The sequence below is a fragment of the Anarhichas minor genome, unplaced genomic scaffold, assembly GCF_050575085.1.
Source record: "Anarhichas minor isolate MPS153535 unplaced genomic scaffold, ASM5057508v1 ptg000040l, whole genome shotgun sequence".
Taxonomy (NCBI): domain Eukaryota; kingdom Metazoa; phylum Chordata; class Actinopteri; order Perciformes; family Anarhichadidae; genus Anarhichas; species Anarhichas minor.
The window spans coordinates 9,922,356-9,948,118 of record NW_027466486.1 but is presented as its reverse complement, the minus strand read 5'-3'; the positions used below and the strand labels follow the sequence as shown (position 1 = coordinate 9,948,118).

Here is a 25,763-nt window from a genome sequence, read left to right as displayed (position 1 = left end):
AGACTCAAAGAGTTTGACTGTCAACTGATTGTAAAACTCTGTATAATGGTTTAAAGTGTTATGATTGTTTTTGCCTGTTGGTTACTTTATAAAATAAAGATAGATTGTAATTATTCATCTTGTTTCTAATCTCAAAAAATGACAAATGCGCACAGTATATTGAGCATTCAGACCATTGGGAGCTCTGTCAGGTGGTAGACCTCCCATCAGTGATTCTGATGCAAAACCAAACATGAATGGATCATTTCAAACAAGTGTTGTAATGACAAACAAGTAAATGTCATACCTTGGCATGTGCCTTAGCTAACAATGCTGTGATCTAGGACAGGTGCTGTAACCTGCAAGGTGTCAAAAAACGGGCTATATAAGCCCCGAAGATCCAGCTGCCTCAATCATAACAACAGCACCAACAATGATCGGCACTCTGTACTTCTTGGCACTGCTGAGCTCCACTGTGGCCTGGGGGGTATGTATGGCATGAGTCAGATTAACCGATTCATCATTATTCTTTCAGGCTCTCGCATTAGAGCCGATCCATTGCATGTTCATATGCTTATGAGCACCTTGCCCATCTCCAGCTCCAGTTGCTTGCAGGCACATTGGAAGCATGTGCAATAGATGATGATAACAAATTTGAGACGGACAAATCACATCTAAAATCCTCTTTTTTCACCTGACTTTATTTCAGCTGGAAGACTATGAGACCAAGCTGACGGCGTCTGCAGAAAAGATAATAAAGCTGACAGCGGAAATAGAAAAAATGCAGAAGAACCCCGATGCCTACAATGATGCCGACATGGACGAGACTAAGGTGGAGATCAAACAAGTGGACGCTCTTATTAAAGAGCTGCAGCTCTCCATCAGGGGCTCCACCACTGTCTTTGAGTCTCTGCCTGTACAAGTAAGTCCAGATGACGGCTGTCACTGCATCAGCTAATCATCATAACGCCAATCCACTGGTAAACCATGTGTGTACTCTCAGATCACAGCCATGGTGGAGACCCTGAACAGGCTGGAGGCGACCTACGACAAGAATGTGGTGCTGGTGACTCGTCGGGAGTACGTCAAGGTGCAGCTGCAACTAGAGGAGTGCGAGGGGCGCCACCAGGAGCTTTTCAACCCCAACATCGGTGAGCTCATTCAACTTCATTGATGCCACAAAAAATATATAAACTGTACGGCAATACTGTATGATGATCAGATTTTAAAATGAACAAAGACATAAGGCAGATTCCCACTAGTCAATCTAATGTAGTTGTACATTTGACATTGGACAGTAGGTTCAGCAGGCTTATAAATCCAATTGAATAATGATTGAATTGTGGGGGCTGCCAGAGCTGATGTCCATGTGCCACACACAAACACTTTAACCTCGACAGAATCAAAAGAACAGATACACAATATGTTAAAGATATAAAATCAAATACAAAGGGTGCTGCAGCAGACTGTTATAGTCAGTCACTGTATCTTTCAATGATCATACGTTCAGAGTGTCACGGTCAACATGCAGTTATTGCTCTGTGTCGCTCGAACAAAAGAGAAACGATGCTCGTGTCTGCTTTTCCAATCTGGAGGACAGGATGCATCAAGAATAAGTTGCTTTGATAGACTCATACCCCATTTTCAGTTTTTCTCCAGGGTGTAATGAAAGTTTGAGATTAATATTGAACCAATTACCCTACAGCCCCAGCTAATCAAAATACAAAATTGAAAATCAACTATCACATGTCTTGTGAAAGTACTTTTGTATATTTGCTCCTGAGTTGAAGCATACTACTAATTTAGGAAATTCTGAATACACAACCAATAATTACGTTGGCCATGGTAACGTTATATTAACAGGCTGCCAACCCAGTCAGAATGTCCAAATTAAATCTGACCTCCTCTGTTTATAGTCACCGACAAATCACAAAAGCAAGCGACAGATTCACCTACACTTATTCGCCAAACCAGTATCTGGACCTTTCAGCTGATGAGAAAGGATTGTGGGTAATGTATGCCACAGAGGAGGCCAAGGGTAAAATTGCGGTCGCTAAGATAAATGACAAATCATTTGGTATTGAGGATGAATGGACCACTAGTGCGTTCAAGCCTCGAGTAGGGAATGCTTTCATGGTGTGTGGAGTTGTGTACGCCACCAGGCCAGGAGATCTAAAGATGGAGGAGATCTATTACTCATATGACACCAAGACTGGAGAGGAGAGATACATGAGTTTTCCCCTTTAGAAATTCCAGGAGAAATTTGTCAACCTGCACTACAATCACACTAATCAGAGGCTTTACATGTACAACAATGGCTATTATGCGTCCTACAATGTGAGGTTCAACAAAGAATGATGCCTCTTGATCTTAATCTGCTGTGTTGTGATTAATGCAAATGATCTTCACCGACTTTCTCTGGGATCTGTGTGACGCAAAAGAACGACACTTTTGTTTCTGGAATAAAATCAATATTGAGCATTCGTACGAGTTGTCCTTTTTTTGTTTCAATTTATGTATCAGGGTGCAAAATAAAGTGTGACTGAATGAACATTTGAGAGAGGGTGTGAAGTAATCATTAAACTAAACCAGACCCCTCCCTTCCTTCTTTTTGGATAAGGTTGCAGCAGCTGATACATCTCAGCCCCCCCTTTCCTAACATCCTGCTCCGTGCTGGAGCTTCCACCCCCTTCTGTAAACCGGCCCTCCCTTGGGGGGTAAGGACTCTCCTTTGTGCTGTGACTGGAGCCTGGCTCCATCTGGTACTGGGCACCAGCAGATTATGGATTCTGGGCAGGGTGATCCTTCCATTCATAATGGATGGGAGACATCACAGAAATACTGTAACTAGTAATACGTTTATCAATTTAGCAATTTTCATATGGGACAATAGTCAACAATAAAAAGCAAAACACAGTCCATTTTGGAAGAAAAAGTCAGGGTTGAAAATGGCCTTCAGTCAGTGTACACAAAAACAGTACTGTCTCTTTAAATCGACCAGCATCTGTCAGGATGAGAGGGGAGGAAGTGAGCGCCTTGTGTGAAATGGTACCCTAAAGTGACATCACGCTCAGCCAATCGGCAGCCTCGCCTGAGCTCCGTCCTCCTCTCCTGCTCCTGAGAGGAGTGTGTTCAGGCTGCTGAAGACACGGCTGCTGCTGCCGCTGCTGATGCTGCTGCTACGGGTGGAGGGTGGAGGGTCCAGGGCATGCTCGCCTCACATCAGGTACAGTTTGTGTGTGTGTGTGTATCTATGTCTGTTTTCTAAGCTATTTGTCCATTTATTGATCATTGTGATTGCTAACTCTTTAGCTATGGAAGTGCATGTTGAGAAGATGGTGATGGAGGAGACTGAAGATGGCTTTGTGTGTTTCATAACACTCCTTAGAGGATGTCGCCTCCATGACTGTAGCCAGGATGAGTGGTGTGTGTGTGTGATGTTTGTGGTTCAGGCTGTAGCCCAAGAGCATTGGAACATCATATTTTACATCAATGGGAGGTTTTCTAGTCACCATTAGCCTTCCCTGTCTACAGTGTAGCATGTATTTTTGGGATTATACAGTAAGATTTGCATGTCCTCACAAGTTTAATGTTTAGGTTTCCACCATCCTCTAAAGATACATAATTTACCTGAGACACACGACAATGCGCGTCATTGCTCTGAGTCACCTCCCTGTCATCTTGGACGTTTGCAACTCTGCTTCTTTCCATTCATCAGAAATAGTAGGCACACAAGCTTGTACTCACTTCCTGTGCTGGAGGTTAACTCTTTGTTTCCACCCGCTCAGATGACGATGCTTTGCCTCAAAGACCTGAGCCTTGGAGTCACTGGGGGCAGACGCACGGCGAGCCGAGTGACAACAGACAGAGATGTGTCCTGTTGTTGCTAAGACAGGGGAGCAAAGGTGAGTCCCAAGAACACTCCGTAAAAGTGGCAGAATGATTCACTTACCACAACTCAAGAGTCAGTTTCAGTTTCTAATTGAACAAGACAGCGTGTCCATGACTTTCTACCAGGTGTGAATGAAGTCCAGCTGGATCAACAGTCTTGTCTAACTTTCTCTGCTGTGCTTAGGTCCATCTGGTCCACAGCAAGGCAGCGATGGCAAAGAGAGATTACCTGGTGGAGGCGGCCAAGCAGATCCGCATGGCACTGGACAGCGAGGTCAATGAGGACTATGAGGCAGCCTTCAGTTACTATAAGAACGGGGTGGACTTGCTGCTGAATGGGGTTCAGCGTAAGTGGACAACATCTGGTCTTTCACACAAGTATTTAAGGCATGTCATGCTGTGAATGGGGAATTTGAAGGGGCGTGTTTGCAGGAGACATGTGATAGGAACATATGGTCCAGAATAAAAAACAGGAAGTAACAAACCAAAGGTTAAACACAGATTTCCTTGCTGGCCAGACGATTTCCACCCACAGTGTGAATATTAAGCTGCGTGTGACCAATCATTATCCTAGATAAAGGCTGAGGTTTAGTCAGGACAGGGTCTTATCTGTTAGGTTTATGAAATGTCCACAGCTGTAGTGTTTTTCTTTTCTAATAGAGCTTAACTGTTTTACAGTGGACCCAAACAAGGATCGTCGGGAGGCTGTGAAGAGGAAAACAACCCAATATCTGAAGAGAGCTGAAGAAATCTTCATAACTCATCTGCAGGACAACCTGGGGAAGGGAAGCTCTCATTTAGGGGTAAGACAATATATCTTCCTTTACTACCATTTACAAAAAGTAAATCTTATTGTCACTCATTTGCTCTGAATGTAATTCCAGCGTAGGGTTGAGGCGTTTTTATTGTTCACATAAGTCTGACACTGGATAAATAAGCATTCCTAGCTTGTACTCTTTGAGAGTTGATTACATTACATTACAGTAAGTTTATCCAAAGCGACTTACAATTCACATTCTATCACATTCATACACCGTAGGTACAGCTACGCGAGTCATTTTGGGGTTAAGTGTCTTGCTCAAGGACACATCGACATGCGACTAGCGGAGCGGGGATCGAACCGCCGATCCTCTGATTGAAGGACACAAAAGAGCACGTCCTCTATTGCTTCTTACATTAGATGAAACATGCGGTGTCTTTCTGTCTGACACCAAGACTTATTCATCTCAGACGCTGTGGAAACAAAAAGGTCTTTGTGCTTCATTGTTCTGTAGCTGACATCCTGTGTGGCTTTCATCACCAGGGTTACAGCAGCCTGAGATTCCGTCCAATCAGACACTTGAGTTCACCTGTGGAGGATCTGGAGATGTGTAAGGTGGTGGGAGTGACTGATAAGGTAAGACTGTAACACTAACTACCTCTGTGTTTCTATATCAGTGTTGGCTTTGTGTATCGACACTCATTGATGTTGTACTATGTTTTAATTCCAAAAGGTCCTGATTGTCCAAAGTATGGTCAACAAGGAGACATTTGTTGTTAAGGTGAGTATTCAGTTTCCTTCCACGGGTATAGTACTACATCGAAGGATGCAGTCCAGAGAAGAACAGTGATTGTGCTTTCCTCTGTGTTATAACACATTTAAATTAAAGACAGGTCCATATGTCTACATATAGCCTATCCACTGAAAGCGGAGATGTTTTGGGGGTTGTTGCCGGGCAGAAAGCCGGTACTTATATACTGTGGCAGGCCAGTTGACGGGAGCTCTCTGCATCCTGTCTCCCTGAGTATTATCCAGCATTGATCTGCCTGAAAGCTCTCACCCTTTTAGCCGGTGCAAGTGCAACTCAAATTTCAGTGACCGGAGAGACATGGTAACAGACGTGTTACAATCCAGGCGTGACTTTTATTTAAAATTGAATAAATAATTGATGAAGTACCCTGTTTTTTTCACATTAATACATGCATTTTTTAAAAAGACCAGTCATTATGCGTGTGTGTATGTTCTTGCAGAGTCTGGTCAAGTCGAGCTGGGAGAGCAGGGATCAGCCAACCATCATTCCTCAGGGGGTGCCATACATGGTTAAGCTGCTAAGATATTACGTCAGCGAGGATGCCGTGTACCTGCATCTTGAGCATGTCAAAGGTGAGCTGTTGACAACTGCTCTGTCCTCAGTGCTGTTGGGACAATGTTTGGCAGATTTTAAGAAGTGAATTTGCTCCAACGTCTGATCTAGTGTTTCTTCCCCTATTGTCCAAGGTGGGAGGCTCTTCTCCAAGCTGCACAAACTGAGGAACGAGAAGGCCAAGGAACACCCGGAGTGCTTCACGTCTGGCCAACCCAGCATCAAGCTGAAGACCAGCTACACCTCACCCACAATCAGCACAGACTGCCAGCACAACAGCCGAGGGAGCGAAGGAGTGATTCCAGAGAAATCAAGCGACGAGAGCCCAGACGCCGACTTCCCCACCTCATGGGATGAGACTCAGCAGCGACTGGAGAGCTGCGGGACTCACTCCTACATCGAGGAGACGGGTTGTCTGCAGAACACACGTTCCGCGGCATCATTTTACACCAAGCTCGATCGGCTAACTCTGAATGCAGGCCCGGCGAGGACACAGGCCAACGCCCGCATCCATCCACCAGCTCCTAGTTTGTGTTTGCACTCCAGCGTAACTCAGGTACAGCCCGCTCTTCCTCTCTCTTGCTCTCGCGTCAGTCAAGCCCTCGATGTCATGTCAGAGCTCCACAAAAATAAAGCTGCGTTGGGACTGACAGAGTGCAGCTCTGAGTTTGAAGTGGCTTGGAAAGTGGCAGATCCAGTACATAACTGTGTACAAATGAACCCCTATGCAGTGACCGGAAGTCGTTTCAATAGCACACTAGCACAAACACCAGCTCATACAAATCAGACCTCATTTGTAAAAGCGGGATCACCAACCACTGAAACCAATGGTTTGAGTTCATCCCCGGCCATTTTGCATCTTCCTCTCCATTGCCAAACCCAGATCCGTGGCAGGGCATCATGGGATACCAATGGCTCACACCTAGGATCTGTTTTGACGGGAAACTCTGCGGATGTGGTGACGGACTCAAAGAGAGACGGCAGCAGTCCCACCACAGAGGAGAGAAACGGCATGGTAGTCATCAGGAGCACGGACAGAGCGGTATTTTCAGACGACACAGACGTCTGCTGCCACAGCATTACAGGGAAACAGGGGGCATTTTCAGGGATCCCCTTGGCCCTCTCAGGGTTGAAGTACAAAGGGGAAACACGCTCCAGCGAGACAAGGGACGGTGTGGAGGAGGCCTGCGAATTGCTGTGTCCTGGAGAGCAGGTGGCATCGGGAAAAGAGCGATCGTTTGTGGGCTGGCTCTCCTCTAGCCCTACTGGAGCCTCGGCCCACAGGGGGGATGAGGATGTGGATGATTTCCTTAAATCGGAAGGATCGGAGGGGCAGGTAGAAGATGAGATCATAGAGGTGGATGGCTGGTGCCACCTGCCTCGGTTCCCCATGAAGTCCTCCAGGTCTACAGGTAAGGCCAAGCCGACCTGCTGGGGGCTTCCAGGGGCAGAGGTGCGTGTCTGGGGGGCTCAGATTCTGCTGGCCCTGGAGAGTCTACATCAGCAAGGCATCCTGTGTCGGGACCTCAACCCTAGAAATGTTCTGCTCACCAGCAACGGTGAGTTCATCAAATACCTGTGAAGGATTGCATGTGGGAAACTGCAGTACTTTAGATTTTTGATCAAAATGCAATGTTTTCACAGGAAAGGTGTGTCTGACCTTTTTCGGACAGTGGAGTGAGGTTCAGTCAGAGATCAGCTCCAAAGCCATGGAACAGATGTACTGTGCTCCAGGTAAACATTATGCATTACTGCAAGCTGAAACCAGTGCTTGTTCCCTGGTGTAATCTGCCACCTAGTGGCAAGATTAAGTCGAGGCCACTTTACACTGAAGAAGAGGTCGAGTTCTGCGCATTGCATGGGAATATGGAGACAATAAATGTTCTGTTTAAACACAACTAAACTCAGCTCGTTGTATGCTGACAGAAATCGGTGGTGTGTCCAGGGTTACGGAGGCCTGTGATTGGTGGAGCCTTGGGGCTTTGTTGTTCGAACTCTTAACAGGAATGGTAAGTGAAGGATCTACAAGCACGTAGACCGACAGAGTTAAGTCTGCAACTTTGTCATTTTGCACCATTCCTGCACACTGTGGCATCGGGTCAAGGTTTGTCTCACACACTCTGTCCACTGTGCCTCCAGCCACTGTGGCAGCTCCACCCAGCAGGAATCCATTCTCACACCCAGCTGATCATCCCCAACCACCTGAGTGCGGCAGCTGCGTCTCTACTAACAGAGGTTAGATTTGAGGCTTCTGTTTTAAATATTATGCTCAATTGCAACACACACAGACTGTGTGATTTAATCTTACACTCTCCATTGTGCATTATTTCACAGTTGCTTCAGTTTGATGCCGGCTATCGCTTGGGTTCTGGAGGCGGAGGCGTGAGTGACATCAAGTGTCATCCCTTCTTCAGCAGTGTCTCGTGGAAAGCTTTGAGCTGCTAGCAGGTGCAGCTGCGTCACCTCTGATCCCTCTGTTCTGCATCGGAGGAGTTGAACACCGACTCCTCGTGTGGCCAGAATGGACGCAGCACTGGATCCTTGTTCCCTTTGTTTCCCCAAAGACAAAAAATGACAATAAAAAGTGAAACATGACCATAACAGGTGAACCATGTCACTTCCAAAACATGAAATTAATTTATTACTTTGCTGCCGAGACTCGTATGATTGCAATTTAAGGTACCTTTGATGCCATTTTGGTATATTTCAATTTTATAGTATCCATGCATATTGTCACCATGCATGAAAACTGACTCCATATTAGAGTAAATTCTGACAATTACAAATGTTTGGACTGTCCACCATTAAATACTGTAAAAAAAACAAACAAAAAAAACATCAGGGAATAAATTGTTACCTGTTTTCACCCTTTGTGCGCAATTGGTCTATAGACTAAGCAAGGGACACAAAGACCATTTTAAGTTTCTCTCTGTAGCATGGGACTTTTAACAATCTTATTAAACAATATTCCACAACCCACTTACAGACTGGTGACAAGTTAAAGGAAACCCTGAATAAATGAGAAACTAAATAAATGCTTCCATTCCAGGTGTACTGCATGATAAGCAGTGAACATCACCTATAACACCTTAGTAAGCTTTAACTAACTTAATGGTGGTTCGTATTTTAATCCAGCACCCATCTGTGCAGTATCAGTGGATGAACGATCTGTGCTACACTGTCAATATGAAAGCACACAAAAAAATCCAACACAGAAGCTATAGTCCAGTATTGCAAGTTTTATTGTTTAAAACTTTCTTTTTTCTTAAATAGTCTTTCTTACACAGCATGTGTTCATTGTTTTGTGAAACAGGTGGCATAAATCCTCAAAAGATTTCTTCACTTTGGACATTTTCAGAACAGTGTTTCTTGGTTTCTGGCCCAACATGTGTTCATTGTTCTTCTCTCAACCTAAATAATGAAATGATACTACGCAGTTTACCTTCATGTTGGTCATTCCTCTCACAATGTCTCAAATCTCAAAATGACACATGGTGCATATGAGTAATAGAATATATATATTTATTGATCTAGAGACCAGCACCACAGACACCAGCATGTTCCCACAGCAGCACTGACCCTGTTATCACTGCCAGCCTTACAAATGTCCAATGCATAACTCAACTGTTTTCTAGTTAACCAATACAACAATACATCAACTGCAGTTACGTCTTCATCGGGTGGGTGCAGCCCCCGTTTGTGTGGGATGGTTGGTTTGGTTGGGCCTGGAGTGCACAAGGGTTCACATGTCAAGGAGCAGCACCCTGGGGTCCTCCACCACAGACTTGATCTTGCGCAGGAAAAGGACGGCCTCTCTCCCGTCGATCAGACGATGGTCGTACGTCAGGGCGACATACATCATGGGACGGATCTCCACCTAAACGAGAGGAAATGAGTCACGCGAGTGAATACTTCATAATGAATTGGCAAACAGAGCTGTAATGTATGACAGAGATTTCCCCCTTTTTAGAATTAAAAACAGAAAATGTATTAATTAAATTATTCTTTGATATACTGAGGTTACTTTATTCATTTTCCATGTGGGACCGCTCCATTGCTAAATACAGGACATTATTTTGTGTATTTGCATGTTTTACATCGAGCACACAAACCTTGCCACCGATTGCCACGGGCCTGTCAAAGATGCCATGCATGCCTAAAATAGCAGACTGTGGTGGATTGATTATAGGCGTGCCGAACATGGACCCAAACACGCCGCCGTTACTGATGGTAAACGTTCCTCCGTCCATGTCCTCAACAGCCAGCTCGTTCTTACGGGCCTACGGACACACATCGATCACATAATGAGGAAATCTCCAGATAGCAGCGAAGAAAGGAAGAATGAACTACAAACACGACTCTAAACGTGTCATACCATACACTATGAAGTATTACCTTTTCTCCCAACAAATTGATGGCCTTCTCAATGTCAGTAAAATTCATTCCCTCCACGCTTCGGATTACAGGAACCACCAGACCCTGAGAGAGAAGTTATCGGACTGAATGTTCTGCCCTTCACATTAGAGACAAGTGGGCCATGAAGCACTTTACATTTAGCGTTACGACATAATGCACTCGTCTCACCTTCGGCGTTGCCACAGCCACACTGATGTCCACGTAGTCCCTGTACACAATCTCTTTGGTCGTGTCGTCAATTACTGAAAACATAAAGAAAGTGTAAACATTGAACACGGAAGAAACATGTAAACAGGTTAAAACTGTAAATCTTCACCACGGTTCCACCCAAGATTCATTTCATTTTCACGTGTGCCATTTTCTGCTACGTGCAACCAAATAGCTGTGGAAGATGAAACCCACAGAGCATTTTAGATTTGTAAAAAGCCAGCGATTGGTTCTTCAGTGTGGTCGATCTAAATAGGTCAGGGTGGTCTAAAGGCAGTAAATAAGTCTGTGTTGGTTTTGAGGTTTAGCAGTGAAATATAGTGAAACTTAAATCCTTGTCTTCACCACACCGCAGACTCTTGCAGTGACTTGTACCCATGCGTGCAAAAGACAAACGGGGAACTAGTTTCAAACTGGCACCACAAAGTGACTCTTCTCAGCAGGTCGGGGTCTGTACCGGCGTTGACAGCAGGTTGGTCAGCCAGCGCGTGGGCAGCAGCCTTCACGAACGCAGACATGAAGCCCAGCTTGATGTTGTGCTTTTTCAGGAAGGCATCTTTGTAAGTCTTCCTCATCTCTGAGATGTTGCTGCAAGGAAATAGAAGAAAAAATGCAGAGATCAACATCAATGTTAGGATACTGAACTTTGAAGGTTTTGAAAATTAAGGACATTTTGAAAAGGAAAAAGAAAATGAGTGGGGCTAAAAGACTAGCAAGATTTGGGGATTGTAATACACATTCATACAAAACATGGGAGGTACAGAGGTGCTTATTGGAGTAATTATTAAAGAATGACTGTCTGTAAATCCGGTGAATCACTGAAATTCAATAGGCCAATAATGTGAGACTAAAGCTGCGGACAGATGAACCGAGCTGGTTACCGCTTTGTCAAACAAATGTTTTTATGAATAATCATTGAAAAACATTTATGGCATTCATGAAAATAGTTTTTCATATATTGTAACCATGTTATGAAAGATACAGGTCACAAAAGAACAAACAGCAGTAAGCCTTTTTATGGCTATAAAAGAATGCTGTTACGGATCGTGCTGAATTAAAGCTATTGAAATTGGCCCTCTAATCGTTTCATCGTTGCTCATTTTTCTCGTGTATCTCTCTTTTTAATTGTTTGTTTTCCTGTCTCTAACCCTGTTGGAGCTCTAGGGTTTCTCCGCTAACATAATTAGCCCCTCCCAAGACACAGACTCTCCGAGAAAGGAGAGAAGAAGCGATAAAAATCTTCACTTTCTAGAGCCTGTAAATCTTATTGGGCTGTCATAAAAGCCCATATCGGTTGAGGCCGCTCTTCCACTCAGAGCGCAGGTCTCTGTGGGCCCCTACAGATGCTCCAGCCTCCTGCTCTGACTAGCTCCTTCGGCTCCAGATGAGCCCGAGCATGGGAAGTCTTCCTCCAGACCGTCAATGTCAATCTAATTAGGATACATAGAAAACCCTGAATAGCCGAAAGCCGACACCGCACATTTGCGGGGAAAAGAAATCCTCAAAGTGTCCTCTTCAGCACAGGGGGCAAGTGCAGACAATAACATTTCCTTGTAAATTAATAAAACCCGTTTTAACAATTCTTATCTTCGTTTTAGATGGCATTACGACCAAATATTTACATTCCAGTGTTTAAGAGGATATCGGGTTTCAAAAAGCTTTTCCTCTTTGGCAGTTTCCAATCCATAACCATTTGTGCAAGTGTTGCTCAGGCCTTTAACACACAGCATGTTTACTGCTTACAAAACATGTTCATAGCCATTTAAACACATTTGGACCCCTACACTCTATGAGGGCCGTCTTGTTTCCTTCACTTTGTACGTGTTGATGCAGCGGAGAACATTTCACATCTAAAATAGCATCGAGCTCTTAATAATGTATGTCAACTAATTCTGAATTTCCTACCTCATGTCGACCTCATTAAACGTAGTCAACATAGCGCAGGTGTTTTGGGCTTCCTTCAGTCGCTGGGCAATTCTAAGCCTCATGCGGTTCATCTTCACCTAAAACGAAAAACAAGAATTGTCAGATTCAGTAAACGGCTCCTAACTCAAACAAATCTAAAACTCTTCAATGTTGTTTTAGGTGTCGTGGTGATGTTTGCGCTCTACCCTGCTCTCGGTCCTGGCTCCTTTAGCTCCTCCCTCAGCTTGAGCCGCTGGTGCGGTGGGAGCGGCGGTGGGCTTGATGGCGGAAACTATGAGAAAGACATAAAGAAGCCGTTCGTATCTCTAGACTTCGGTTCAGTGGGGCTGGTGAAAGCCCCGGCCTACGATGATTAATCACGTAAGCTGGAGGTCAAGAGCACAGATGTCACGCAAAACACTTCTCACATGACACAGACCGTCTGTCTCATGACGACTAACCTGGTTTGGTATCCATAGCATGTGCTGGCACAGGTGGCACAGGGGGCATAGTGGTGGGAATGGGGCCCACAGCTGAGGGGGGAGGAGGGGGAGTAGCAGAAGGTGGTGGAGGGGCGGCAGCGGCCGGGGCCTCGGCTTTTGGAGCTTCTGCAGCTTTGGGAGCACCAGCTAAAGACACAGAGGTGATCAGTGAGGATATGACGGAGTTTAAGAATATTATCTTAATATTACTACTTTGTATCAATATGGTAAAAACACAATATTTGAGACCTCCTTTTCGAAGCTTAAAGAGCGCAGTTCCTGGCTCGACCCTCCCTCCGTCAGCGACCAAAAGCTCCTCGATCACCCCAGCAGCAGGAGCGGGAACCTGCACCGACGTCTAACGGCAGCAACAAGAAGCAGGATCAAAATAAACGCATGTTAAAAAAAGAAATGTAAATAGTTCTCGTATATTTTCTAAATTTGCCTGGTGCCTAAACAATGACTGCATGCATTGATTTAAGTGTAAACTCAATATCACCACAAGTTCAATGTCTTTGTTACAGTTTTAGAAATGATCAAATGATCAAATTATAATAAAAAGATTAACAGTAAAATTCAGTAATGATTTGCCCTTTTTCTGTCTGTCACACAAGCACCAATAAATATACATTTTTACAGGGTATTTAACATGGTGAATTTGCATGACATTTACTTTGTATTACCTTGTCAGTCTCAATTTCGCACACCACCTCATCCTCCTTGACAGTGTCTCCAACAGCTGTAAGTAAAAAGCTATATATTAGCATCTGAGTGCAAACTGACTCCCTTTTGTTTAGTTTGGCATCATCTGTAACCACTTATCCTTAACAGGGTCAGAAGAGAAGCAGCTCATGCTAATTAGCATAAAGAGTTACCTTTCTCCCACCTCACGTCCCCCTCTGATACAGATTCTGCAAACGCCGGGGTGTTGACTGTGACAACTTCATCTCCTGGAGAACAAAGTTAAGTCAAATAATGTGGATTTCTTCAATCCACACATGGGTGGTCGCGCTTCATATTCAGATAAGTGCAAAAATGAAAGGCACGCAGGCTGAAACATACTGTGGGCTACAGACGTCCTGAAGTACTGGATTTGGAAGACGCTGGACCGGGGATCAGATTTTCTGAAGGAAAACAAAAACAAAAACAAAAAAACGATAAAGACAAAATATCAAATCAGACAAGTAATAAAAATCCCTAAATTAACTCAATCTATCACCCAAGAGTCCACAAACATGACTGATCCAGATTTGGCTCATGTGTATTGAACCAAAACAGGTCAGGGACAAAGTTCTGCAGAAACACAGGTCAGGGTTTGGGTTATGAAACTTTAAAACATCCAACGGAGCACCAATTAAATCACTTATTACAACGTGGAAAGGCCCCTCAACATAAAGGGAAAGAATAAAGAACAAAACACATTTGGACACCACCAAAAGGAAGAGGTTTGTTATTTCTTTAAGCAATGGCTATTTTCTGGCCCCTCTACCATAAAGCTCTTCTCAGCTCTGTGGAGAGTTCAGCTTAAAGTGGTCCAATGGACAGACACTCCAGTCTTTGCTGTGGAGCTTTCCAGCTCCGTCAGGGTCGTCTTTAGTCTCTTTGTTGCATCTCTGATTAAAGCCCTCACTGCCTGGTCCGTGAGTTTGGTGGGTGACCCTCTCTCAGCAGGTTTGTTGTGGTGTGTCTTATTATTTTCTTTTTGAAATAACAAATTTAGTGGTGCGCTGTCTCAGATTTTGTACAAACCAACCCTGACCTGTATTTCTGCAGAACTTTGTCGCTGACCTGTTGGGAGAACTCCTTGGTCTTCATGGTGCCGCTCGCTTAGAGCAGGTGTGTGTACATATACTGAGATCATTTGACACTTGGATTGCACACAGCTGGACTCAATCTAACTAATTATGTGTAGTAACAGATCTTACTTTGGGGAGAATACATATGCACACACTTTTCACAATGAGTTAATGTACTTACACATTGTTGTTCAAAGTGATAGCATGGCTGGCTGATAGAGCTGTAAGAAAATTGACATGGACAATGTGTTAACTTCTTTGCAGCGGGACGATCCCAGAGCACAGATTGAGATTTAAAGACTTCACGCTTGAACAGTGACAACACATACCTGATGCGGCCCGACGAGCTAATGCATTATTCCCCTGTGACAAGATACAGTGAAGGATTACAAAACGTCTTCAATATGAAGTAATGTGCAGAAAAATAACTCAATGTCTGGAACATTGACACCAAGGTCAATAACTATGTCTAACAGTGATAATACATAACAATCGGGAGGGTGCATGAATGCAGTCAAACACAGGGAGATAAGTCAGTGCTGTCGGTCAAAGGTCCCTTTACTCATGATCAATACATTTACCCCGCACACCGGTGGCTTTTATGCTTTTGCAGTAGATATGCACCAGCAAATGCATTAAAGCTTAGTGATCTAACGTTAATGTGACTGACAAACTGACAACTAACTGAAGATACTAACCAGAACTTTACTGACCTTTGACATTGCTGACTTTGCTACTAATGTAGCGGCATAACGTTACACTCGCAACGAAAAACACATCATATTACTTCCATTAAGTTCGCTAAAACGGTCGTTGTTTGTTTTCCTCATAAACCACAATATGACCTCAACATGACAGCTAACAGCACCTAGCCTACCTACCCGTTCATTTAGCTTAGTGTGGCTAGCACGTTCTTCACAGCTATACTATTGGATAAGTTTGCGTTAACTGAACATGAACAATATACTTTCTGCTTTGGGTCAAACACTTTTAACAAGCACTTCAAAAAGCGAGGCCAACCCCACACAGAGGGCACTGCTTTTAACTTGAACACTTGTGGAGGAAAGTGTCCTACTGTCCTTGGCCGTGGCCTCCAGCTAATGCTAATGCTAGCTCTCACAGAGCTGTGCACAGCGCGGCAGATCCCTCGCACGCAGCCGAAGGCAGCGAGGAAGTCCTGTCGCGAGTTGCAAGGACAACGTGCTACTTGCTTGTTGCCTACCTGGCGGATGGCAGAGAGGGAACGGCCGAAATTCCTGGTGAGACACCGGGAATGGGATAACATGGTGGCCGTGTGACAGCAGCCTGTCAGCGGAAGGGATCTCCGGTCACAGCAACAAGCCGGAAGAAGCGAGGAAGTAGTGTGGGATAAACCAAGTGGTCCGAGTGGGGGGGTCGTCCCCTCTGAATCCCTCCAGACAACTTTATTAAAAAGTGGCCACTGAAAAATTATCTCCAAATAAAGTCTTCATCCACCTTTACAGCGAATATAATAGAATAGCACAGATATTATATAAGATACGAGAAGGCAATGCATGAGGGATAACAATATATAAACAGAATAAAATATATGTTTCAAATGACACAACTAATCTTTGAGTAGGTTTAGGTCATTACCTTCAAAGATGTAATGTAATGTGTTTATGTTGTGTCTGTTTCATTGCTGGGCCGCAAATTGCCCTTTGGAGACAAATAAAACTAAATTGACTGATTTAAGGATCGCAACAGATTAGTCATATTGATTTATGTAGGCCTACATCTTGTATGCATAGATTGTCCAGTTAAAAGTGACAATCAGAATTATTGGCCTAATACATTTCCTAATAGCCTCTGCAATTGTTATTTTTGGTAATTCAGTAGGCTTCAATCTATCAGTTTTTAAAACCCACCTTTCAACCACAATGAGTAGACTATCACTCCAACACGTTGCTACATTGTTCCTCCTCTTGGCATTATGTGGGTGATGTGCGTCCACCTCGTTGCTTTCGCATGGCCACGCCCCAGCTCTGTCTGATGCCTCCGACTCTCCTCTGCTACTGCCCAACTCACAGTCTGCGAAGGCCATCCGCTCGGCAGCACGTCCCGGCGCAACAGGTAAGGTCCCGTCCCCTCACTCTGTCTGTGGGAACCGTGGTTAAGCTGCAGCTCTTTAGAAGTGTGACTAATAAGTGCATGCCTGCAGCTCACCCTGCTTCAAAACTCATCACTTGAGTTTAGTGGTTTTTCATGAGAGGTGTTTTTTGACACTCCCACGCATGCTTTTACAACAGCCTCCAGCTGACAGCTATAATCTAATGTTTGGTGAGTTTTTTAATTGTTAAGTTATTAAGTGTTTATTGAGTTATTGTTTTTAAAGATTATGTATAGTTTATAAATTAGTTTACGTTTTTTTTTAAATTATGTAAATGTCTGATCTTCAGGCAGTGCACATCAAGCTAATTAACCATTTATCCATAACCAGTAGGTCTGCTGCCTGTTATATTTGAAGGGAACATTGACATTATTCCTACTGTCCACAACTAAAGGGACAATTAAATTATCTCAAACTTTGCTTTGTAGGATAAGTGAGTCGTTTTTACATATTCTCCTAAAAGAGTTTGGTACTGAATGTTTTAAATAAATTCAAAGTAAGAAATATAGTCATAAGTGGGACTGATATAATCCACCAACATAGAAATAAAAAGTTGAATATGGTCTTTTCAACTCCATCTGTTCCATTTGTATATACAGAAATATTTTTAATTAGTTCAACAATGGTACTTGCATCACATCGTGTGAAAATACTCTGAAAAAAAACACTTAAAAGATATGAAACCAGCGATCATAGAATCAGATTGTTGAGCTTTTTACTTTATTTTACCAAGATCATCTTTTGATAATTCCTTAGGGTTTCCATTAAACATGTTCCTGTAAATAATGTACACAGAGCCGTTTCTTGTGCGTGGTGGTCTATTGCTTTCAGAATCTGTAATTTACCTTTCATGGGTATATAAGAGTTGTTCTTTTTGTCCGTTGTGTAATCTATTATTACAATATCAGAATGAAATGATACAAAAGAACGCACTCCCTTATTGAATAAGATTGAGGATTTCTTTCTTTTTTCTCTCTCTCTTTTTTTTAAAGAGCTGAGAATCTTGCAAATAATATAGTGTTCTTTGATTTTCTTTCATCTGTATAACGCAATTCTGTATTTGGTTGTTAATGTAGACACTTCAATTCAAAATGTAATTTCAGGTTTTCTAAACAAAATTACAGAATTACCTGTGAATGTTGTATGTATTACATTAATCTGATCATTATTCAAATGAATGTACTTTATTTTTGCTACATACGTAAAGCACAAAGAGACATTACATGCTGTTATCATAACTGTTTATTTGAATGCCACTGTTCAACAACAGGCATAGAGACAAAAAAGATAAGATACAAAGAAAAGTCAGTTTAAATTGCAAAAGTCAATAAACAATATAGAAAATACAAATACAGGATTTTAGAACAATAAAGGGCTAGAGCATTTAAAAAAAATCTTATTTATCATCTTAACTGTGTTGCTGTTTTCTGTCTTTTCAGATTCTTGTATTTCATAACTCTGACTGTGCAACGTGTGTAGCTGAAAGCCGGTTTTCTCAGTGAGCCTGAACCTCAGTCTTCCCGACCAGACATGCACAACTCCAGTGAAGGCTGCCTAGAGGACGACAAACCTGATGTCATGTTGCCTTGCTTCCGCAGAAACATGTATGACGAGCCTCTGGCCTCGTACTCCAACGGATCCATCATCTCCCAACTCCTCCGCAAGACGATCCACAACAAGAGGGCACTAGATGAAAGCCATTTCTACCTTTCCAGCTCCACTGCCGCTGACTCCGGTCAGGAGGACCAGTGCAGCGTCTCCTCAAAGGACAGCACGGTGGAAGCTCCCTCTCCCAGCGCTCACGTTTCTACAGGAGCCGGTATGGAAGGGGAGCATCCCGTGCCCGACCACCTGCAGGCCAAGAGGGCCAGAGTGGAGAACATTATCAGGGTCATGGTGGGCTCTCCCAACAGCAGGCAGCATGGAGACAGTGAGCGGGCTGACACAGATGCCAGAGACACCAGAGAGGCCAGAGAAGCATACAAGGAGAACAAACGTAAGCAGCGGTTGCCTCAGCATCAGGAACACAGTGTAGGAGGACCGGCAAACAGAAGACCTGGAAGCAGCAGTAGTGACAACTGCAACACCAAGGATGAGGAGTGTCACAAGCTGAAAGAGCAGCTCCACAGCATGCAAAGGCTCCTGCGTCAGCTCCAGGAGAAGTTCCTTCAAGTTTACAACCAAGAAGACCCTGAACACAACGACAGAGATGAGACAGAAGTCGCTGTTGAGCACGGCACTCTGGGAGAAAGCCCAGAGTCGCGCTACGCAAGCACTGAAGATGAGTTTGAAAGGAAGAATAGCAGAGTGACTGCAGAGTGCAAGAGCCGAATGAAAGTCGTTGGTAACCTCGCACACCAGAGAGAAAGTCAGAACCTGCAGGAAACCCTGAAGCAGGAGCTCTCCAGGGCCGTGAACGACTGTGTGGACAGGGTGTTCAAGAAGGTGTCCTCCACGGGGCTGGATCTGTCCCCTCAGCAGCGCATGTGCTCATCTCCAGAGATGCTGATCAGCGTGGGTGCAGACAGGAAGCGCCAGCAGGCCGGCTCCATGCAGGAACAGCCCCAGGACGAGGAGGCTGCAGTGAAACCCCGCTCTTTGGAGTATTATGAAAGCTCCGAGGCTCAAAGCCCACAGGACCAGACGGAGGCGCTGTCACTGGTGGTCCGCAAGCCGGCCGTGACCCCTCTGAGCTCAGTCACGCCGAATGTGAAGAGGCCCTATCCTGTGCACCAGACACCGTTTCAGTTCAATTACAGCACCCCTCTGCATGATAGCCAGATCCTAGAGCATCTTCTTAAGTACGGGCCCCATTCCAACTTTGGGGGTCTCCCTTGCATGCCCCCGTCAATGGACAGGACCTCCCCAGACTCAGTGGACCTACCCTGGGACGCCATCGCCATGAGGTCCAAGGTGACATCCAGCCACCTCGGCCACCACCCTCATGCCTCGGCCCTGGGGACAGTGACGGTCGACAATCTGTGTCTCCCTCACGTCAAGATCGAGTGCAGTGAACTGCAGAGCATGGCGGAACGAAACCCCTACATGTCACTCAACATATCCTTTCACATAAAAGAAATAGTTTGAGGCAGAGCAGCTCTGCTTTTTGCCTTTTTTTTGATGCATCAGTTTAGAAATATATTGTTTAATATTAATGACAAAAAAATGAGACAATAGACGCATGTTTCCTAAGAAAAAAGACTTAACTGTGTAAATACAAAACAGATATTATAGAATGATTACATTTTATTATACAATCATTTTCGTAAGTATTTAAAAAAAAAAGACTTGCACAAATAGACAGAATTTGCAGTAAAAATCCTTAACGTCACATCATATTATTCTGCACTAATCCTGTTACAGCAGGGTTTGTTTGATAATATCTCATATATACTATATTTACCTTTTATTTAATGTATTATTTTATAGAAACTCCTTATATTTCAGCTCTTCTATTTGAACAATGGCTGGTTGAGGTTCATTGCAGCACGGGCAGTTCCAGTAACAAACTTCAAGGAGAATTTGTTCTTTGATCTCGCTAACCCCATAGAAAATTATAGCGTCTTCTTTAATCTGAGCAGAGTAATGACTTTAAGTTTAGAAAAAGACAAATAAAAAGGAATACAAGGCTTTGATAAGAATTGCCCGGAACAAAAGCCAATTTTTCAAAGGCAGAGAAAGCATCGGTTTCTGTTTCAGGAAGCGTCATTTTTTCAGACTTGAAAAGGTGCAGGATCTATTTCTCTATCATCAGAGTGATAGGGGTGCATCTAAAAGGTCACATCTGAGTGCTGGTGGAAACCAAAAGTGCCTCCCAACCACAACACTTGAGCTCTTGTCTTGAGCATTTGTTGTTGGATACCTTTGTCAGAATGTACATGATTGAAATAGAGTGCAAGATAACAGTTTTTTAGCCTCATAGGACCTCAAAGAAAACCCCTCTGGAATAAGTTCAGGGGGAAAATGTGTGATTTCTTTTTTAGTATGTGTTTGCTGACATTCACGTCAAATAATATCTACATTTCATCCTTCTTCGCCTAAGTTAATTAAAATAAATAATTTCTTTGTAAAGTAAATGATCCTAAAATAGTCTCAATAGTTCAGTATTGTTGATTCCCATCTAATTCGCATTAGATGGGAATATTACGCGGTGCCTCTCAGGATTCGCTTTATCTTTACAGAGCAAAGAGCTCTGCTTCTCTTTGAACAATACCACATCAATCTTTCATCCCAACTTCCATATTTCAAAGGTAGGCTTCCCTAATAAATGTATGGCGTGGTGACCTGATAAGGAAATATTATGACCTAAGGCGTGGTGGTGGACTACAGAGGAAATGCTCCTGAGCATCTTCATGGCCACAGGGAGAAGCTTGAGAAGGTATTGAATTTATTAATATTGTCAATAGAGGAACTATATGTTGAAATGTACACTATTTATATATATTTTTTTAAATATGCCACTAACCGGAAAAAATATTAAGAAAACATATTATCTGTAACTTTTTAGTAAGATTTTACCAAATTTACAATTTTTGCTGGATTTTTTTTTACGAGGAAAAAACAATACAGCAACATATGTCTTCTTTAAATCAACTTAATTATGTCAGAAAATCAGCTCCTTTTTTCAAAACATTTCAAAACAAGCTGTCTTAACTGCCAGGCATGAAGTGCTCCGCTCTCTAATTAAAAATCCCTAATCTAATTCGTAATTCTGTTTTGCCAATAAGCACATGTTAGGGTCATTATTGACTCCCTGGTTAATGCCGAGCTGTTCTTTAGGGAAATTCAATTTAGCTGAAGATTGAGGCAACACAATACTCTGGTCTGCTATCACTTTGCACAGGACTTGATGCTTGTGTGTTCTATTTAATTGCCAGTTTTTTCTGCCTTAACTTAAATGTGAACATCCAGGAGGGCCTCACCCCGAGCCATCTGAAGAAGGCAAAGCTAATGTTCTTCTACACCCGTTACCCCAGCTCCAATGTGCTGAAAACCTTCTTCCCTGATGTCAAGGTAATTTCTTTTTTTTACATATAAATACATTTCCCTTTTTTATTTACCATGTCAAACGATCTGCAGGATTGTTTGTCCGGCGTTTAACTCCCCGGTATCTACTTGTCAGTGTGTGTTTGGGACGGAAAAATCAGCAGTGTGTCGGAGGAGAGAAACAAAAACGCAGAGGGTTTAAATAACAAAGCCACTGAGCTGCTAGTATGTCCTGGGGGCAGAGGGAGATACAGGGGCATTCTCTCTTTAAAAAAGCCACTCCAGTCAGCAAATGGAGTGACAAAGGACTCTGTAGGCAAGGCATTGCTATTGAGTGTCAACAGAGAGTTGGTATTAGACTTGTGCGGCAGCAACCAGGCGGCGATGAGCTGGCCCCAAACACAACATCCTGTGTATTTTGGCCTTGGGCTCGTGTCATGCCTCCTCTTCTATCTCCTCTTTTTGTCTTCTCTCTTGTCTCCCTATCTGTCTCCTGTTGTTAGCTCTTCTCATTCATCCTTTTTATCTCTGCTTCCTTCTTTTTAGTCTTTTCTGATAGGAACGGTACATCCTTTCTGCTTATGTTACAAACTCCCAGTCATACCTCCTCTCCTGCCTCCCCTCCAGTTCTCTCTCGAGTTTCCCTTCCATCTCCTCTCCTATCTTCTCTCCTTCCACCGTGGCCCTGGATCTCTGAGCCAGTGCGGGCCCCTGCCTCTCAATCTGCTCTGACCCCGGGGGTCAGGGGGGAGGATGCTGTCGCTGCAGCCCTGCGAACGTCTCCTCCTTGCTTACAATCCTGTGGTGGGAAGTGGCACTGAACAAAAGAGCACCTAATCCCAGTGTCTGATTCCATCCTATCAGCCCGAGTCAATGAGAGGGAAGCTTCCTTCTGTCCTTATGCTGCCGCTTTCTCACCCACCACACCAGAGAGAAGAAGCGTCTTTGATGCCTGCCCAGCCCTTAGGCATTTTTTTCTGTCTTTCTGGATGAGGAGATAGAATAACAAGACTAATGTCAAGACTGAGTTTAGAAATACAGAGCCCTGACAGATGTTTTTTCACCCCGGACATTGGTGGGAAAAGCTCCGAGCAATTAATGTCAGACCATTTGGTGGCATTTTGCCCTACAGGTACCAAATGATGGGTTTCAGTCAATTATGGAAAGGGGGGGGGGGGCTAATGCCAAAGCCTCAGACGGCCATTTCATTTGTAATTGAAAAGCATTTATATTTTAACATTTTGGTTTGCTCGACTTGAAGTCTGAAATTGAATTGCATATTTCATTTATCCAGAAAAGGGTGATCCCTGCTTTCATTTCCCTTCTTCACAGAGAGATCAAAGGTCAGAAAAGCACTTTTTGGAGCTGCCAGGGATTGATTGTTTTGCTCAAGGACAATCCATTTGGACAGATTATTGTCGCTGCAGGGGCTCCGGTGTTCAGTCTGACACAGATATATAGATGGTATACGTTTGTTTTTTCTCTCCAGTTCAACCGCTGCATCACCTCTCAGCTGATCAAGTGGTTCAGTAACTTCAGGGAGTTCTACTACATCCAGATGGAGAAGTTTGCCCGCCAGGCCATCGTTGACGGCATCAGTGATGTCAAAGACATGACAGTTAGCAGGGACTCAGAGCTGTTCCGGGCACTGAACATGCACTACAATAAAGCCAATGACTTCCACGTAAGTGTCACTCACTAGTCACTAGTCTCATTCTGTATGTACACTGTGCGACAGATAAACAAGGTTTAATTAAATTAAAGGAACACATTTGCGCTTCTATTATTCATCCATTGTGGGTTAATCCACCACAAATCTTACATTAGGAAATACATTTGTTAGATGTTATATTTTTAAACAAAACATTGACATTTCTGGGAAATGCGCTTATTTGTCTTCTGGCAGAGATTGAGTCAGTTGACTGTCAGGTCAATATTAAGCCACAGCCACTAGCTGATAAGCTTAGCTTAGCATAAAGACTGTAAACAGGGGGAAACGACTAGTGTAGCTCTGTCCGAACGTGACAAAATCCACCTGCCAGCACCTCTAAAACTTTCCAGCAACATGGAATTTATTGTCTTTTTAATCCTGAGCAGTTGCCTGCAAACATGTTGAATTCTTGTTTTACACTTGTCCAAACTACTCCTTTAAAACATCGGCATTGACACATTCTTCACAGCAGTTACTAACCTGCTGAAGTATGTCCTCCTGTCAGCACGTATGTCCGTGTGCTGCGCTGACCTGTGTGTCACACTGCACCTGTGGCTGGCCAGACTTTACAGCCATTATCTAAACTCCAGAGTGATGCTTTATCAAACTGTGGGAAGAGGAAGCCGCAAAATCCCACTAAAACAACTCAGGATTAGAGGACCAGTACGCCTGAGCGAGACTGAGATTGCTACTGATGCGGAATGCTGAGAAAGACGCTGTGGATTCCGAGGGAGAAGGCCGTTTGGTGGGAAAGGGACGGGACCGTTTTCTTTACCTTGGGACCAAGACATTCCTTTCCCAGGGATGCTTTTGTGTCAGGAGATGAGGGGAAAGAAAAATAACTTGTGCCAACAACTGTTGTGTTAACTGGTCAGTTGGATGGGAAACAAGGGCTGCAGGGCGGTTTTCTCCCAGCATCCCTTGCATCTGATGCGTTTTTATGGACCCCGGTGTAGTTATAGGTTCGCTGCCATTACCCTTTATCACAATTTTACACTTAAAACCTAAGCGTTTCAAGTCTTATACAAAAAATATTTGAATCTTCCATATTCCTGGTGGGATTCATAATGATGTTTCGTTGACTGGCCCTGACAGCATTGGGTGGAATCCCTGGAAAGAAAGCTCACCAGTAGTTAATTTAGGTTCAAGAAAACAAGACTAGCTAATCAAAGAGGCATCAAAATGAAAGCTAATGATTGCAGCATTGCATTTATTGTACGTGTGCAGAGAACAAAGACATGAGCTCCCTTTCATCAGTTTGAGTGTTTGAAGAATTGCGCTACAGGTCTTCAAGATAGATTGTTCAGTATGCCTGTAACACAGCATCACACCAAGCACTTTTTTCGTCATTAGAATATGATTTTAACTAGATTGATTCAACTTATGGGTTTCCACTTTTTTCCCTCTTTTACAGGTTCCAGACAGATTCATGGAGGTTTCTGAGATCACCTTGCATGAGTTCTACAGTGCCATTTCTGCAGCCAAAGATTCTGACCCCTCTTGGAAAAAGGCCATATACAAGGTGATCTGTAAACTGGACAGTGACGTCCCGGAGGAATTCAAGACATCTTCCTTTATAGGCTGAAGTGGATAATTACAACAGTGCAGGAATTGGAGTTAGTCACTAACAATTCCAGAATGATTTCATCTTTTCTTGTAGTGCATTTTAGTGAGGTGATATGTAGATGTTGGATGATTAATCATTTTTGTAGATCTGTAAAAACACACACAGACACATCATTTTAAATATTAATAAGCTCTAAAATGCTGTACGTTCTACTTTTTCAAACAAGCAATTATTCCGAAGCATTAATGCTCCTGTGGTTTATTCTATGGTTAAGTGTTTACTTGTATAATCTGCCTCAACACATTTAGAGAGTTACTGAGTTTTGTAGTTGTGTAAAAAATGTATTATCATGAAACTATAGCGTAGCCTGATTTAGCTGAACTGGAAGACTTTTTTTTGGCAATTACTATCAGTATTAGTTTGCTTTTGATTCCATTTCATTTCAGAGGTGTGTGTGTGTTGTGTAAATGTACACGTGCTGCTGTTTTATGTTGCATAGTGTTCTATAGTCATGTTGTAAATGTTTAGCTCCCCAGAATGTGCATGTGGAAATAATGCAAGTGACTGTT

General features: G+C 43.4%; 4 protein-coding genes across 4 annotated transcripts; 3 read left to right on the top strand and 1 right to left on the bottom strand.

Moving 5' to 3' along the window:
• Positions 1–412: 412 nt before the first annotated feature.
• Positions 413–2,337, top strand: olfm4.1 (olfactomedin 4, tandem duplicate 1). Its single transcript, XM_076108102.1, is given in 4 exon segments — positions 413–466; positions 689–901; positions 983–1,130; positions 1,856–2,337. Coding segments are annotated over 4 exon segments (897 nt in total).
• Positions 2,338–4,081: 1,744 nt separating this feature from the next.
• On the top strand, positions 4,082–8,565 carry rps6kl1 (ribosomal protein S6 kinase-like 1). Its single transcript, XM_076108101.1, has 10 exons — positions 4,082–4,217; positions 4,549–4,673; positions 5,174–5,266; positions 5,364–5,411; positions 5,881–6,013; positions 6,128–7,552; positions 7,638–7,727; positions 7,920–8,002; positions 8,133–8,228; positions 8,328–8,565. Exons 1-10 carry the CDS (start codon positions 4,082–4,084, stop codon positions 8,436–8,438), a joined length of 2,340 nt encoding a protein of 779 aa, XP_075964216.1. The 3' UTR covers positions 8,439–8,565.
• A 647-nt stretch (positions 8,566–9,212) lies between these two features.
• dlst (dihydrolipoamide S-succinyltransferase) lies at positions 9,213–16,145 on the bottom strand. The gene is made up of 15 exons (XM_076108166.1): positions 16,022–16,145; positions 15,129–15,162; positions 14,981–15,020; positions 14,066–14,127; positions 13,879–13,953; positions 13,687–13,742; positions 13,253–13,361; positions 12,983–13,150; positions 12,728–12,813; positions 12,522–12,619; positions 11,074–11,204; positions 10,578–10,651; positions 10,389–10,472; positions 10,106–10,273; positions 9,213–9,870 (listed from the first exon to the last, which is right to left on the bottom strand). The coding sequence occupies exons 1-15, from the start codon at positions 16,082–16,084 to the stop codon at positions 9,736–9,738; spliced, it is 1,383 nt and encodes a 460-aa protein (XP_075964281.1). The 5' UTR covers positions 16,085–16,145; the 3' UTR covers positions 9,213–9,735.
• A 2,315-nt stretch (positions 16,146–18,460) lies between these two features.
• Positions 18,461–25,212, top strand: prox2 (prospero homeobox 2). Its single transcript, XM_076108100.1, has 4 exons — positions 18,461–19,987; positions 21,836–21,943; positions 23,406–23,600; positions 25,042–25,212. The coding sequence occupies exons 1-4, from the start codon at positions 18,461–18,463 to the stop codon at positions 25,210–25,212; spliced, it is 2,001 nt and encodes a 666-aa protein (XP_075964215.1).
• The last annotated feature ends 551 nt before the right edge of the window (positions 25,213–25,763 follow it).

Coding starts and splice junctions, on each gene's coding strand:
- dlst (XM_076108166.1), bottom strand. CDS start 16,084: ATGTTATCCCATTCCCGGTGTCTCACCAGGAATTTCGGCCGTTCCCTC. Junction 14,128..14,980: donor ATCACTTTGAACAACAATGT/GTAAGTACATTA, acceptor GTTTTCCTTCAG/AAAATCTGATCCCCGGTCCA. Junction 13,743..13,878: donor GGACGTGAGGTGGGAGAAAG/GTAACTCTTTAT, acceptor TTTTACTTACAG/CTGTTGGAGACACTGTCAAG.
- prox2 (XM_076108100.1), top strand. CDS start 18,461: ATGCACAACTCCAGTGAAGGCTGCCTAGAGGACGACAAACCTGATGTC. Junction 19,988..21,835: donor ACCCCTACATGTCACTCAAC/ATATCCTTTCAC, acceptor TTAAATGTGAAC/ATCCAGGAGGGCCTCACCCC. Junction 23,601..25,041: donor ATAAAGCCAATGACTTCCAC/GTAAGTGTCACT, acceptor CCTCTTTTACAG/GTTCCAGACAGATTCATGGA.
- rps6kl1 (XM_076108101.1), top strand. CDS start 4,082: ATGGCAAAGAGAGATTACCTGGTGGAGGCGGCCAAGCAGATCCGCATG. Junction 4,218..4,548: donor GCTGCTGAATGGGGTTCAGC/GTAAGTGGACAA, acceptor ACTGTTTTACAG/TGGACCCAAACAAGGATCGT. Junction 5,412..5,880: donor AGGAGACATTTGTTGTTAAG/GTGAGTATTCAG, acceptor ATGTTCTTGCAG/AGTCTGGTCAAGTCGAGCTG.